Here is a 17,049-nt window from a genome sequence, read left to right on the forward strand (position 1 = left end):
ATAGACCATAGTTTTTCTTGATTGACACAATCAAAATCTGAAGTAAGGTCTATAAAAGCCAGTTAAACTGAACCCGACGCAGACACAACACATACTCGTTTATCTGCAGGATCAAACTATTGGTTAGTTGTTCCCCGACAAGATCTAAAACCATACGGTATGTCCTCTATGATATTATTAGCAACTCAGACCGTGACTCTATTCTAAAGTGTTTTCCCTCATATTTTAACAACAGAATCCATTAGAGAGATTGGTCAGTAACAGCTAGGGTTGGATCTATCACATTTTGGAATGGCAGCATCATAAGTGGTTTAGACCAGGAGAGTAGATAGCCTCCTGTTACTGAGGCATTAATGACATGGATCAAAAGGGGTCCCCAAATTTGAGGTTCAGAGATAAAAAGTTCTGATGGAATCCCATCGGAACGTGGAGCTCTTTTTTTTTTTTTTTTTTTTAGAGTTGAAGGCTTGCCTCACTCACCTCCTGTCATGGGAATGAGATGGTCAAAAGCACCCTCCAAGTGTGTCACTAGGTCAAGAGAGACATCCTCCTGTACCAAGCTGTTATGAAATTACTAAAATAACTAACCCATGATCTAAGGGGGAATGTGCTTAGAGAATAAACCCTCGCCAGAATGAAAAAAGAGTTGCTGATTGATAATTTCCAAAAATGTAGTACTATTAGACAGACAACTAGCCAGAAGAAGATGTTGCCAAGCTTCTTTTTAAGGATTTCCTCCCGCTACTTAACCTCTGTCCTATAGTTATGTTGACAAGGGTGACCTAGTCTCAATCTCTAGGCTAATCCTTAAGGCGTTCATTAGTTACAGATGTGCTGGTGAGCACTTGCTATCACACTACCTATGCAATGGAGCATATCCCCAAGTACATGGAGTAGCCAAAAGGCCAGCAATCACTAAGGAAATTAATACAAAGGAGTAAAGTATTTGCTAGTTCAGAAGAACTCTTGTTAAGGCAAATCTCACCAGCTAGAGCACTAGCAGAGAAACGTTTGACCAAAAAATCACCCCTCCTGACTTAGTGCACTTCATCTGTAGTTCTAGGGAGGACCCTTCCCTTGCGAGGCCCTCTCCTATTTATCGTAGGTCAGTCTTCAATACATATAACAGGAAATTGATCAATAAACATTAAGGGGCCTATTAGGATGGCGGACGGACCTGCGTCCGTCCGTCACCCCCGAGGTGGAGGGACCGTCCGCAGGGGCAGCGGCGGTCCCTCCGGTGCAATTAGGATGTGACCGCCACCCTGACGGTCACATCCTGTATCTTTAACCTTGCGGCGGGTGCTGCTTGAAGCAGCACCTGCCGCAAGGTTAAAAATTCATGCTTTACATTTACATGCACAAAGCGGCAGGCACCGCGCGGTGCCTGCCGCTTTGTGCATGTAATTGCAGGGGGTACCATAAGTACCCCCCATGTGCATCCCCCACCCCGACACCCTGGGGGCCCGCAATGGGCCCCCAAACACCTAAGACCACATGCTTTCCCGCGGCGGGAAAGCCACCGCAGAAAAGCATGTGTCAATGCACATCCTAATTTGGCTGACGGTGTCTTGCAGACACCGCCACCAAGTATCCCTCCACACCCCGCGAATTAGCGGCGGACGGACCTGCCGTCCGCCGTTGGTCCCACCGCAATCCCACCGCCATCCTAATCTGGTGGTGGGTGATGTCTGTGGCCGCAGCGGTGAATCCGCATCCTCCAGGCCGACGGTGGCTTTCGCCGGCCCGGAGGAAGCGGATTCACCGCCATCCTAATCGGCCCATAAGTTAGGTATTTGGGTAGATTATGCTAGATTACCTAAAAAAGAAGACACAAATATAAAATATATAACTGATGTACTTCCTCCTCCAAATAAAGTTGGTGGGATAGGATGCTCAGGATAAGAGCTAATATTATCAAAAGGAAGTTCAAGATTGAAATCGTGAGTATTAGCACGTAATAGTTTCCATGGGCCTGAGTGCTCCATGTGAAATCCACTGTCTAAAACTGGGCCATGATGCCCTTGAATACACCTATAGAGATGCACATTAAAGTCTTCAAAAAAGAGATAAGAGACCAGAGATACACTTTGCCTCTATAGTCCCTCAAGAAGGTATGTAAAACGTTTAGCTATGTCAAATGATTAGTTGAGCAATTGACAGTGTTATAATTCATCATCAGGGCACAAGCGGTATTGAGAGGACACAATTCCACAAACTGCAGATTAGGAGAACTAGTATAAACTTTTGCTGTTTCCTCTATATTGAAGGAGATTCAAGGAGCATGTATCTCCCTTCGGCCTGACCAGCGGGAGAAGGAACAACTGGTACATTAAATGAGCTTCAAACGTCCCGCAATAAAGAGTTAGATACATACCCAGGAGGTTATTTAAGTTAAACATGCATCACTTCCGCACCATGTAAAGTGGTACATACGTGACGCAGGGCTCTGAATGATATTTATGAAGCCATGCAAATCCATCCTGTGTGGCTATGAGGGGCCTCATAAATCTTGAGTGAGGCAACGCAGTGCATATCTCTGCATTTCCTTCCTCTGCTCTCGGGTGGCATTCCATGGGTATTGCTGTGGTTGTTTCCCACACAACACCCATGGATTTTGACGCCGCCCCAGATTTTAAAAATCAAGTAAACCTGGAGATGCCCCCAATCCTTATGCCTCCCGAGGAGAGGTGGAACGAGAAAAAATATCTTTACTTCTCCTCCTTTATTTCCTCTTTCTATGTGTTCTGCATCACACATAGAAAGCAGAAAAGTCCTTTTAGGATTATTTCAATGCAGGAAGATGCCCCTTCCTGCACAAAAACAATCTTGCCTACAACACAGGCCCGCTTCAATGGTGCAAGACTGCCTATGTTGGCAGTGGGCTGCTAAAACGGTAAACAGACATAATAGCGACTACAAAATATCGAATGGACATAATATTGAGTACAAAATATAGGCTGGACAAAATATCGAATGGACAGAATATAGACATCAAAAATATCGTTTTGAAGGTAAGTAATGTAATATCGAATTTTAAAGTATAGATATACAAAATATCAAAGTACATAATATAGGTTAATAAAAATATCGAACATTTAATAATATCGAATTTTTTATAGTGTATTTTATGTGTTAAAAGTGTTTATTTATGTTATAATGTAGTTTAGTTAATGAATTTAAAGTTATTTAAATTTTGCGTAATTTAATTCTGTGGCGGGTTGAGGGTTTATAGGGGAATAGGGTGGGAAGTAATCAATTTATAATTAATTAAATATGTAAATTTATTTATTGGTATTTGTTTATAATTAATTGTTAACTAATTTTTATTGTGTAATTATTTAAATTTTAATTGCCAATTAATTGTATTTAATTGATTGATTGATAATTATGTTAATTTATTTATTGGTGTTTGTTTATAATTGTTAATTCATTTTTATTTTGTAATTATTCAAATTTTAATTGGCAATTAATTTTATTTAATCGATTAATTGATAAATATGTTAATTTAACTAATTTAATTTCTGTAGCGGGTTGTGGGTTTCTAGGGGAATAGGGTGGGAAGTAATTTAATTATAATCAATGAAATATGTTAATTTATGTAGTGTTATTTATTTATAATTAATAGGTAAATAATTGTTAATTGGTAATTAATTAACTTTTAATTGAGAATTAATTTTATTAAATTGATTAATTGATAATTATGTTAATTTTACTAATTTATTTTCTGTAGTGGGTTGTGGGTTTATAGGGGAATAGGGTGGGAAGTAATTTAATTATAATTAATTACATATGTTAATTTTTTGGGGTATTTATTAGATTTAAATTGTTAAGTAACTTTTTAATTACTAATTAATGAATTGTTAATTTGTAATTTATTAGTATTAATAGATAACTAAGTGTAATGATTAATTTAAATTAGTATTTGTAATTAATTAATTATTATATTATATTAAATTGGTAAATACTTTTAATTATTTTTTTTATAGATAATAATATATAATTTTTTTTTTAATAGTATTTGAAGTATCTACTTTCCCTACTGTTGCACTCACTGGAGTGGAAATAGTAATTTTTACCCCTACGCTATCCAACGCTTTCCCTACTGTTGCACTCTCTGGAGTGGGAATAGTAGTTTTGTACCCCTATGCTATCGAACCATTTCCCTACTGTTGCACTCTCTGGAGTGGGAATAGTAATTTGTACCCCTACGCTATCCAACGCTTTCATTACTGTTGCACTCTCTGGAGCGGGAATAATAATTTGTACCCGTACGCTATCCAACCCTTTCCCTACTGTTGCGCTCTCTGGAGTGGGAATAGTAGTTTTGTACCCCTATGCTATCGAACCATTTCCCTACTGTTGCACTCTCTGGAGTGGGAATAGTAATTTTTACCCCTACGCTATCCAACACTTTCCCTACTGTTGCACTCTCTGGAGTGGGAATAGTCATGTTTACCCCTACGCTATCCAACACTTTCCCTACTGTTGCACTCTCTGGAGTGGGAATAGTCATGTTTACCCCTACGCTATCCAACACTTTCCCTACTGTTGCATTCTCTGGAGTGGGAATAGTAATTTTTACCTCTACGCTATCCAACGCCTTACCTACTGTTGCACTTTCTGGAGTGGGAATAGTCATTTTTACCCCTACGCTACCCAAACCTTTCCCTACTGTTGCACTCTCTGGAGTGGGAATAGTAATTTTTACCCCTACGCTATCCAACGCTTTACCTACTGTTGCACTTTCTGGAGTGGGAATAGTCATTTTTACCCCTACGCTACCCAAACCTTTCCCTACTGTTGCACTCTCTGGATTGGGAATAGTAATTTTTACCCCTACGCTATCCAACGCTTTCCCTACTGTTGCACTCTCTGGAGTGGGAATCGTAATTTTTACCCCTACGCTATCCAACCCTTTCCCTACTGTTGCACTCTCTGGATTGGGAATAGTAATTTTTACCTCTACGCTATCCAACGCCTTACCTAATGTTGCACTTTCTGGAGTGGGAATAGTAATTTTTACACCTACGCTATCCAATGCTTTCCCTACTGTTGCACTCTTTGGAGTGGGAATAGTAATTTGTACCCCTACGCTATCCAACGCTTTCCCTACTGTTGCACTCTCTGGAGTGGGAATAGTAGTTTTGTACCCCTACGCTATCCAACCCTTTCCCTACTGTTGCACTCTCTGGAGTGGGAATAGTAATTTGTACCCCTACGCTAATCAACCCTTTCCCTACTGTTGCACTCTCTGGAGTGGGAATAGCAATTTGTACCCCTACGCTATCCAACGCTTTCATTACTGTTGCACTCTCTGGAGCGGGAATAATAATTTTTACCCGTACGCTATCCAACCCTTTCCCTACTGTTGCGCTCTCTGGAGTTGGAATAGTAATTTTTACCCCTACGCTATCCAACGCTTTCCCTACTGTTGCACTCTCTGGAGTGGGAATAGTAATTTTTACCCCTACGCTATCCAACCCTTTCCCTACTGTTGCATTCTCTGGAGTGGGAATAGTAATTTTTACCTCTACGCTATCCAACGCCTTACCTACTGTTGCACTTTCAGGAGTGGGAATAGTCATTTTTACCCCTACGCTACCCAAACCTTTCCCTACTGTTGCACACTCTGGAGTGGGAATAGTAATTTGTACCCCTATGCTATCCAACGCTTTCCTTACTGTTGCACTCTCTGGAGTGGGAATAGTAATTTTTACCCCTACGTTATCCAACCCTTTCCCTGCTGTTGCGCTCTCTGGATTGGGAACAGTAATTTTTACCCCTACGCTATCCAACCCTTTCCCTACTGTTGCACTCTCTGGATTGGGAATAGTAATTTTTACCTCTACGCTATCCAACGCCTTACCTAATGTTGCACTTTCTGGAGTGAAAATAGTAATTTTTACACCTACGCTATCCAATGCTTTCCCTACTGTTGCACTCTTTGGAGTGGGAATAGTAATTTGTACCCCTACGCTATCCAACGCTTTCCCTACTGTTGCACTCTCTGGAGTGGGAATAGTAATTTGTACCCGTACGCTATCCAACACTTTCCCTACTGTTGCACTCTCTGGAGTGGGAATAGTAATTTTTACCCCTACGCTATCCAACGCTTTCCCTACTGTTGCACTCTCTGGAGTGGGAATAGTAATTTGTACCCCTACGCTATCCAACGCTTTCTCTACTGTTGCACTCTCTGGAGTGGGAAAAGTAATTTTTACCCCTAGGCTATCCAACGCTTTCCCTACTGTTGCACTCTCTGGCGTGGGAATAGTAATTTGTACCCCTACGCTATCCAACGCTTTCCCTACTGTTGCACTCTCTGGAGTGGGAATAGTAATTTGTACCCCTACGCTATCCAATGCTTTTCCTACTGTTGCACTCTCTGGAGTGGGAATAGTATTTTTTATTTTGTACCCCTACGCTATCCAACGCTTTCCCTACTGTTGCACTCCCCGGAGTGGGAATAGTAATCTTTACCCCTACGCTATCCAACGCTTTCCCTACTGTTGCACTCTCTGGAGTGGGAATAGAAATTTTTACCTCTACGCTATCCAACGCCTTACCTACTGTTGCACTTTCTGGAGTGGGAATAGTAATTTTTATCCCTACGCTATGCAACGCTTTCCCTACTGTTGCACTCTTTGGAGTGGGAATAGTAATTTTTATCCCTACGCTATCCAACGCTTTCCCTACTGTTGCACTCTCTGGAGTGGGAATAGTAATTTTTACACTTCCGCTATCGTACGGTAATAATATTGGATATTATTTAATTATATTATGTTACTATATATATGTTTTAACAAATATGATTGTAATTTTGTTTATAACTTTCATTAATTATTTAATTATTATCAGGTAATTTAAGTATTTGTAAGTATATTTTAGTAATTCATTTTTAATAATTTAATTTAACATTGTTTTTAATAAAGTCGATATTTTTATAAACTATATTTTTGTAAACGATATTTTTTACTCGATATTTTTGTACTTACCTGTTTGTAGATACAAAGTCGATATTCTGTCTGTCGATATTTTGTCGCCGATATTTTTGCTAGTCGATATTATGTCCCTCGATATTATGTCAGTGATCCGCCAAAACAACAGTGTGCAGGAAGAAAGGGCAGGAATGCACCGTTTTGCATAAATACGGTGCATTCCTGCATTTTCACTTTGGTGTAGGCAGCACAGTACGGTGACTTGAAGCACTGCCCAAAGCCAAAATCCTGTAAATGAGGGCCCAAGTTTCGTGGAAACAAAAAAAAAAATGAAATAAAATGTAACCCCCAGTTTATCAGATTACGGATTTCCATACCTGCTACATTCCAGCTTAAAATGTGAACACAGTTCTGATAACTTGCAAACACAATTCTGATACCTAAAAAGAAGTATATACTTTACATGCACAAGAAGAACCTTTAGTAAGTGATACCAGAATGTATAGAGGAATGATCTGTTTTAGGAAGGATTAGAAACAAAAGTATAATGACCACAAGTTTTACTGTTTATTCAGACTTTGAAAACGTAGACAATCAGACACTTTGTGTGTGTTCACCTAGACAATCAGACACTTTGCGTGTGCTCTGGGGTTACCCGTATGTGAATGACAGTTAATGCAACATTTAATCAAATGTAATTTGAAGATGGATATTTAATTCAGAGAAGTAAATCATATGCTCACGAGGAGGCTGGATCAGTGTGCTTCAGCTTGTCCTGCTGACACTCATAGTTACAATGCCCTCCATATATGAATGAACATGAGCTCATGAGCAGAGCCTGATGAAGGACTATGGGATAATGGGTGCCTTCTCTTTCATTCTAGAGACCGTGTTTTTTTGTGTTGATGAGCACAAAACCTGCAAGATTGGCTTACCTCCAGCCGCAGAGGGGGACAACTACCACCAACGGGCCATTGAATTAGGAAAGTTAGAGAATGTCAGACATGTTTTCTTCAATCCCAAAGGTGAGATGTTTGTTGTGCGTGGGCACGAGCTTTACAAAGGACCAACACCTTCAGGACAGTGGAATGACTGGTTCCAGTTGGCAAAGTGTATCGGAAGAGGTAATTGGGACGAGGTGAAATTCCCTTTTTTCACCCCTGGAGGCGTCCTCTATGCAATCACCTTTGCCGGGGCGTTAGTTAGAGGCCCTGAACCTAACAACAAACATGTATCCTGGATCCATAAACACGCCACTACCCTAGGCAGTTTTAAGTATTATTTTCCTGATGCTATCTTTTCTGACCCAGAAGGCAACATTTATGCCTCTTGGCAAGGTTCACTTTATAAAATTATCCCCTCAAAAAGTGAAGGGGGCTCAGCTGATCTTCTAAAAGAAAAAGTTGGAAGGTCTGGTTGGGAGGCTCTCTCCATTTTCATGGGGTGTTCCTATGAAGGCGATCTTTGGTGTGTTGCAAGCGATGGGAAGATGTACTCAGGTCCACTACCTACTGATGAGGAAGAATCATGGTTTGACAGAGCGAAGAGGATGGGGTCGAATTTTCATTTGTACGATCATATGAACTTCACACATGATAAGACAATTCAGAAGGTTTTGAGACTCGACTTCCTGGTGGACAATGGCAAGATCCTGGACACAGCCCCAGAGCTGGTCGCTCAGCAAGAATATGATAACAAGGACAGCAGCATTCCATTGAAAAGCACCTTTGAGTGAGTATGACATGCATGTAATGTAGCTATGTGACTACTTTTACAACTATGCTTGCTGCTTATTATGAAACAATTTCTTTGTAATGCTCTTCTCGTCACCTTTCCCGCCCCACCACACTGTCTCTCAACCCACCTTTCACCATGAAATCTTAGCCAGGTGACCTACAATGTACCTCTTTAACTGTTCAACCCTTTTCCTGATTTCTCAATATAATGCACACTAACTACTTGCAATGCTTAATAGATATCACTAACCAGAGTAATTTATTGTATGAATAAACAAAGTTTTGGCCCAGGAACCCATCCTTTCAGCCTTTTCAGGGGGCTCCTGATAGAGCCAGCTATGTTCTGCAGAGTCTTTACCCTGATTAACTAGAATACTTCTTAAACAGATTGCTTTAAATACCATTTTCCTTTCATTTAGCTTTAATGTGGGTGATATGTTTATGTTTCATGGAACAGGCATAAAAAAGTATCTTTTAGAAAAACCATGGGGCATATTAGCAAGAAATAGCAATCATTTTCGCTAAATGCGCTTAGCGCATTTCTTTTTTATCGCTGCCTATCGCCAGATATTATCGCAGAGATAACATGCCATTAGCAACTTTTATCTCCAATGTGATCAAATATTCGGCGATAGCGGCTCAATGCGAGAATATCGCTGGAAATCTATTAACGCCAATAGGGGCTTAATCTGATAATCCACCCCCCACTGACTATACAGGTAAGTCATGTTTTTAGCAGGGGTTAGATTCTAGCAATAATCAAGCTTAGCGTGATCTTTTTTATCGCTTCGCCTGCCTTGCTAATAGGCGATAGCAGTTTGGGTACGCCCACTTTGCATGTCATTAGCGATAAATATCGCTAACATGCAAATCGGGCCCCAAACCTGTAGCTATCTCCTAAAAGCTGTCGCTAACTGCTGTTAGCGACTGCTTGCTAATAGGGCGATAAAATTATCGCCGCTTTAGCGGGAAACAGTCCTGCTAAAGCGGCGATATCGCTCTTGCTAATATGCCCCCATGATCTCACATATGAGAAGTGGGAGAATGTCACAGAAATTATTTGAAGTAATATTAGTAAGCTGCTGCTGCAGGACAATATTGCAAACTCACAGCACTATCCCTGAATATCAGATGTACACCATTTAGAATTTGGACTGGCGTGCCTATGCGTTGACAGTGACCCGGCCAAGCAGAGCATGAAAGAGCTGAAATTGGATCATATTTTCAAAGCTGTTCCAAACAGGGGCCCCCAAAATACATTTGTTGCACGGCCTCCAAAATCCTTAAGATGTCCTTGGTTGGAAGACACTAGTGCAGGAATATTCTGCAGCCGTGACTGAACAAGTCTGGAAGTACTCATGCTTGCACGGAGGCCGAATACTCAGCTGGGCAGACCTACTGAGAATATAGCCTGTAAGTGCACAGCTGTAATCAACAGTTCCTGTGCAGTGTGACCATTTAAGCACCTCTTCTATGCATCATTGCGTGAGGATGATGTATTTGCCAAGTTTCGACTGTGTCATCGGCTCCATGAATACCAGGCTTGTGGCTTCATTATAAGTAGTTCTTATTTGATTCGCAAGGAACAGTGATCTTAGCAATGTACAGAGTAAGTTCACGAGTGCATGGCCGCAACATAATAAGTGATTAAAGGATTCATACTTGTAGGCACAAAGTCTGCAGTTGGAAGTTTTAATGAGTGACTGCCACTTGGGTTTACTTCTCTGGATTGTAGACCCATTAGCCTGGCAAACATTATTTGTTTCAGGCACACAACTGAGGTTGGGTTGAGGTCTGAGGAACTCAGATTGAACACTGGCATATGATTGTCCCACAGCTAACAATAGTTTGGATTTACTGGGGCAGATTTACAAGCCCCGTGCACCACTTTTGCGCCGCTGTTGCGTCACTTCTGTGATGCAGCGGCGGCGTAAAGCTAGCGCCATGCTGCAGGGGATTTACAACGTGACGCATCTAGGGAGATGCGTCATGTTGTAAAGCCCTGCGCCACATGACACCTGTGTCAAGTTTAATGTGAGCGTACCGGCGCAGGGTGGGCGTTCCGTCGCAGGGACACCTCATAAAAGTGACGGAGTCAAATCTACACAATTCACTGAGTCACTTTTAAGTCCATTCTGCATCAAAACCCTGCGCCTGCTTGAAGTAGGCATAAGGAGGGATGCAGCATGTTAGGCATAGGGTGCCCCTGTGCATTGCTGGAGCCCCGTCATCCTTGCGACACGACTACATCAATGCGCCGCCCTTACGCCATAGGATGCGACACGCATCGTCCTATCCCTGTGCCATGATGCACCGCATTATAAATGCGATGCATTTGTGGTGGCACAGGGAGGGAATTGTGTGTTGCATCTGTTCTGGCGCATCCCTGCTGATTTGCAGAGATGCGCCAGAACTCGTAAATCTGCCCCATTGAGTTTATCCATGTCACATGCCTTGGACAGTATTTCAGTATTGGTGTTTTGATGAGGGCACACAAGAGCTGCAGACTGTCCAATACGGACTAGTCGATTTGAAGGGTGGCAATATATCTGTAAAGATATAGTAACCAGGGGTTCCCTTCTTGGGCAAAGATGTTCTGGAGAAGGGCTTTCATGGTATTGGGTGCGGCCTTTTTGATACTATAGTAGTAATTTATGAAGAACTCCATGTCTGACCCTCCTGGCTGAATTCCAGCCTTATTAAGCAACTCTGGAGATATGTGGGAAGTCTAAAGACCATTTTATATGCCTTGAGCTGATACTTATCCATGATGTTGACTGGATAGCCCGGATAGAATCCTTGTTAGGCTGGTTGCGGCTATTACTCGTCTTATTGGGGCATTGGAAGGGCTTTCCAGGATATTGTTTAGTTTGCACATTTCAATTATAATTGCTTTAACCTTTTTTGCAGTGTGTGTAAGGTGCTTATGACTCCTCTTTTGGTTGATACCCAAACATCTAGGCAGTTGCTATCAGCTTTTTCGATTTTTAGTAAGCCCAGGTTCCAGGTGAGATTTGTTTTTTGGTTGAATTACCAAAGACTTATACTTCGGTCTTGGAACCATTATCCACCATTTTGTTGTCTTGATTGTACCTATGCAAGGCATTAAGGTCCCTCTGTAGGCCAAATGTAGCTCGAATAGGAATTTACCTTGAAAAAACAAAAGACAAGAGGCGTTTGGCAAAACAGGAACAGTTGGTTTAATCAAACATTTCGGCCAGGAGAACAGTTACAGAAACGGGGTAGGAGGACTGTCTTAAAGAACAATCGATCTGAGCGTGTTGTATACTTTTCTTTGAGCATCATAAAACAATTTTAGCATTCCTTTTTAGGTAAAGAGTGTGGGCCGTTGTCTTGGAGCCGTAAATAAAGTCCTGATGACAAAAGCAGGTGGGTCCTGACCTTGCGTGGATCCAATGTGGGCCAGTTGTTCAGCATGAGGGGCATGTGATTGCTGTGTGTGCTGTGTTTTGATTGGCTGAGTGTTCCTAACTGTATGCGTCATCTGACTTTATGGTGTTTTGAGAATGGGTGCAGCCCTCTGGACATATGCTTTTTGGGGCAAATCTCCCTGGGCAAATCTGAAGTCACTGTGCCTATCGGTTGGATTGATCTGAGTTCCCTGTTTGCGCATTTGTCTGCCGGCTACGAGCTACCCCACCTGTGACCTGTCAATCAGCAACCTCAGGCCTAGGTCTCAGAGCCTGTCTGACAACCTATTTATGAGTCAGGGTTAATGGAGAGTTCATTAACGGTGAATTTGATAATAGTGATGCAATTTTGTTGTTATATGTGAATGTATCATTGTGCACATCGGCATCAACTTTTTCAATATTAACACACTTTTAGATTGGTCAAGGAGATTGATTTTGTCAGCATATTGAAGTAAAATGTAAATGTAAATGTGGGATACTTGTAAAGCGCACTGTTACTCTACCCAAGTGTCCTGGCGCTGTAGACCGCTGGGGAACCCGTCCTGGTTTTCCCTGTGAGATGGCCCCTTTCTGGGTATCTCCAGGGTGAAACCAGGCATCCCTGGTGTCTGTGGGGGGCCGTTGTAGAGATGAGGCAAGCTTAATGCCCAGAGTTACTGAGTGTGTCTCCTGGTTAGAGTAGGCACTGAGGCGAGAATTATCGAGTCCGTTGACCCTGGGCCAAGACTCTGCCGCTTCGGGAATTGAACCCTGGTCCCGGGCCGTTCTCTGCTTACAGGTCTGCCGCCTCTAACCAGAGAGCCGCACCTTTCCAAAGTAGTAGACTTTTGGAACTTTCAGGTTTTACGCATGATATAATTTGCTTGTTTCAGACCTGCACCCATGTCTGCAATGTAGAGGTTAGATAGCAAGGGCGCTAACACGTAACCTTGCTTGAGGCTTTTGTCTGTCTGGATTTTCCTGATAACTGATGTCATTGTTAACTTAACCCGTACTCAAGTAGAGGTGTATAGGGATATTACAGCAGTGCTGCAAGCCTACTAGTAGTATTTGATTTACAGGCCCAGGGCACACACAGTGCACTGTACCAGGGTCATAGTAGTAAACCAAATAAGCCAATTATGGAAATACCAATCCATAAACACAACTTACACGGAGAGCATATGCACTTTAGTACTTATTAGCAGTGGCAAAGTGCCCAGAGTCCCAAAACCAATGAAAAATAGGTAAAAAATGGGAGGCCAAATATCAAAAAGTGTTTCGGTGCACCCGCTGAAAAAGCCATATCTAACAGGGGTTCAGGATGGAGCCCCTCAATCTCTCTGGGACTTGCTTGGTCGCTAGGAAAGATTGAAAAGGTGAGATTAGATGATGGTCCACAGGTCTGGATCTCCCATGAAGACATTGGCAGCTATAGCGTTTGGGTCTGGCAATCGTGTTGCTCTGGTCTTCTTTGGATTTTATAGACAATATTTTGTGTGATCTTAACCTCTGGGTTTTGGGCTTCCAGATAAGTACTTGGAGCATCCGGTTCAGTGTCAATAGGAGTTTTTGATGCATATAGTTTATGTAAATGCTGAGTCCACTGCTGTTGAGTGATGCTGTTGATTCTGGCAGTTGGCCGGTTCATTGTATTCTTGAGGCACTTCCAAAGCTCGGCTTGCCACTGTTTGCCCATCAATGATCCATTCAGTTTCCAGCTTCTCACATTTTGCTGCTTCCATACTTCCTATTTGTGCTGTTTGTTTAAGATCTGCAATTGAACTTTTTGGTCTTCCTTTGTTGTTTTTTACCATTCTTTTTGACAGGCTTTTTGGAGTCTGCATATCTTCAGTTTACTGCCAGTTATATGTGGCTTTTTAATAGTCTGTGAGGAGGTGGAAGATGTTCTGTAAAGGAGGGATTATTTCTAAGCACTTGGTGTGTTTCCTAAAGGATTGAGACCCACTCAGCTGCAAGAAGTTCTCCATTCAAGGTCTTAATGTACAGGGTTCAGTTGACCCCTTTTTACCCTTCTGATTAGGTGCCTGCTTTCTTCGCCCATTGAAATGTTTCCGAACCTTACGGAGCTAACTTTTAAAATGTGACAAGACCGAAGTAGTCACTCTCGGAACAGGTCGGGATCTCAAAGTTCAACGGGGCATCTAGGGTTTTTGCTGTGGTAAATACATAATCCAAAGCGTTGATTCCCTCATATGACTTCTGGAATTTTGGAGCCAATGGGGTACTTTCTATATAGTGCTAGATTGATCTTAACTGTGGTTGATAAAAAGAGTGACAAGCAGATTGGTGGGGTGGCCCTCTCCCTCCTGGTATGGTTGGAAAGCTCACAGGTGGCGCTGGTTGAAGTCGCCACATACGATGACTTCAAAAGTTGTATTTCCACAGAGCACAGATTCAAGAGAGTCACGAAATATGAACAGCCGATCTGTGTGATTTTCACCAAAACTATTGAAGTATACTTTAACCAATAGGGCCTTCAGAGGCTTGCCATTTAGAAACATACCTTCCATGATAGCTAACTGGATCATTTTGTCTTGGATTTCGAGGAGTTTGACATTCATATCCACACTCAAGGATGCATAGATTGAGAGGTTGCCTGAGGATCAAATATATTTGATCATGTGGCAGCTTGGTGCATTCTGTAAAATCCCGAGATTAGGATGGGACGTATTTCCCATGTTTATTTTTTTTTAATTTTTATAATTATTATTTTTTTGACAAGAACAGATATCAACATATACAATTTATTGTTAATATTACTTCTTTACAGTTGGTCGATACATTTGCGCACTCGCTAATTCACACATGCCTTCACCACCATCACACGTCGTCGTCTGAACACTATCTTCATCCGGGTGGGGGGTGCAGATGACTCCCCTATATGTATTCAATTTTCCCCAGATTCTTCCTCATTTTTTTGGGGATTTCCTATTAATAAATGTGGTCTTCTCCGCTACCATGATTATATCCATATCGTTACCCCACTGCATTACAGATGGTACAGTCTCAATCCCCCACTTTTGCGCAATGTTTCTCTTGGCTATTATCATGCCTGTCGTTGCCCATTGCCGTTCGGCGTGAGTAAGATCTGTAGATTCCCACACATCAAGAAGACAGTATTTAGGGTCTAGCGAGACTTGTTTCCCTGTAACCTCTGTAATAGTTCTCACCACTGTCTCCCAGTATGGTGCAAGTTTCGTGCAGCCCCATAAGTTGTGATAGGAGGTACCTGTGTCACCACACTGCCATAGGCAACCTAGATCAGGGGTCCTCCCCATTTTGTGTAAAACCACCATGGTGTAATAGGTCCTATGTAGTATTTTGAACTGCGCTAGTCGTAGTCTAGAGGAGATTGCCACTTCCTTTGGCGAGGGTCATCCATTTCCCGCCTCTATTGCCGGTTTTATTTGCATATACCTGAACTGCTCTCTTGGGGCCATCGTGTACAGTTCTTGCAGGTAGGCAAAACTGACCACCTCTGCCTATGTTTCTTGAAAGCAAAGGAGATCTGCTGTGTGGATGAATGACATGGCAACTGGAGATTCAAGTAGCTTCGATAAACTCGCCACGTTCCATGATATCAGGTTTATGGTTGGTTTTCTTTGGAGCTTTTTCTGGCGTGAATCACTATTTTGGCTAGGAATGATTTTCAATATTGCGCTAAAGTGTAGCTTATAGCAAGCTCCAGTCATTTCTTTGTTTAGATCTGTTAGTTAGCTCTAGGTCTATTCTCCTTGCTGGACCTTTTTCATTGGAATAGGAGTTTGATATTTGCAGCTTATTGTAGGACAGATTAAGTTGGGAATTTCCGCCCCCTTTAAGAATATTAAATACGTTTGCATGTAACCTTAACTATTATCCTGAGGCCCTCCAAGGGTGAGGATATTTAGGGACTACTTGTTTCGTGAGCTCTATCCCCCATACATCAAAAGTTCTCTTACTAGTCAGAATTTCTGCCGCTAGTGAGGGGGATTTGAGCAATGTTATTGTTGATTCTCATCTGCTCTTGCAGGTAACCAAGGTTTTAAATTCAACTCATAGAATGTCTTTCGATGTTACATTAGATACATTCGAAAAACGTTTAAACAGCATCAGCAAATTTGATTCATTTAAGGTGATGTGTGGACTCTCAGACTGGTAGTATGGAGACAAAATCAATTTTGTTTGTATTTGTTCGCCTCTGACCTCCATTTGAGTTCCATTACAGTTGTCATAGTTGGTAGCCTGATTGCACCGCAGTTTGTCTTGCCTGGGCCTATTCAGGCTGATACTAGAGTCACCAACTCTGTTTGGCCAAAGAAGGAGGCAGTCTACTTTGCACGGCTACTGAGATTGGCACTTAGTCGGGTTTGTGGCACAGTTAAAGACTGTGCCTATGTTTCTGAGGCTGTCTAGCAGAGGGCATCTGTAGATGGGCTGCCCCTCAACAGGATGGGTGACACTGAGTGGGCTTCTGGTTCCTCTTGCTTTGGCCAGTTGAGGCAGATATTGGAGTTGACCAAAGGAGGCGGCACCTGTGTTTTTTGCAAGACTACTAAGATCTGAGCCTGACTTGACAGAGTCCCAGGGCCTGGCTTGGTTTGAACCTTTGTTGGGTGAGTGGCACTATGCTAGATTTGGGACACAGTTGAAGACCGTGACTGTATTTCAGGGTCTGGCCAGCTTTACATTTTTGTAGATTGATTGCCCCTTAACTGGGTATGCGGAACTAAGGGGGCTTCTGGTGCCTCTTGGGGATTATAAAAGTTGGCAGGAGTTTCTGATCCCATAGAATGCTATGAGCTGCTTGCTGGGGATTAGTTTTGTTTCTGTGCGCCTGTTTCCTTCTTTGAGGCAGTATTACCCTTGAAGATGGGGTACAGCGTGACTGTATTTTCACTTGATGTATTAGCCTGAAATGGGAGCGCTGGATGTTGTAAGATTTGTTGATGTTGT

At 42.2% G+C, this 17,049-nt stretch overlaps 1 protein-coding gene and 1 long non-coding RNA gene across 3 annotated transcripts in view; one reads left to right on the forward strand and one right to left on the reverse strand.

Annotated features, from left to right (window-relative positions):
* The window catches only part of LOC144817784 (uncharacterized), a 417,790-nt gene that overhangs the window by 342,618 nt on the left and 58,123 nt on the right, over nucleotides 1–17,049 (reverse strand). The window lies entirely within an intron of this gene.
* Nucleotides 1–17,049, forward strand: part of LOC144817783 (uncharacterized) — a 109,034-nt gene that overhangs the window by 30,729 nt on the left and 61,256 nt on the right. For both annotated transcript variants that reach the window (XM_078674597.1, XM_078674598.1), the window contains exon 3: nucleotides 7,826–8,672. In XM_078674597.1, the coding sequence (XP_078530723.1) occupies nucleotides 7,826–8,672 (847 nt within the window). The remainder of the gene's footprint in view (nucleotides 1–7,825; nucleotides 8,673–17,049) is intronic.

The sequence above is a fragment of the Lissotriton helveticus genome, chromosome 2_1 (assembly GCF_964261635.1).
Source record: "Lissotriton helveticus chromosome 2_1, aLisHel1.1, whole genome shotgun sequence".
NCBI classification, from domain to species: domain Eukaryota; kingdom Metazoa; phylum Chordata; class Amphibia; order Caudata; family Salamandridae; genus Lissotriton; species Lissotriton helveticus.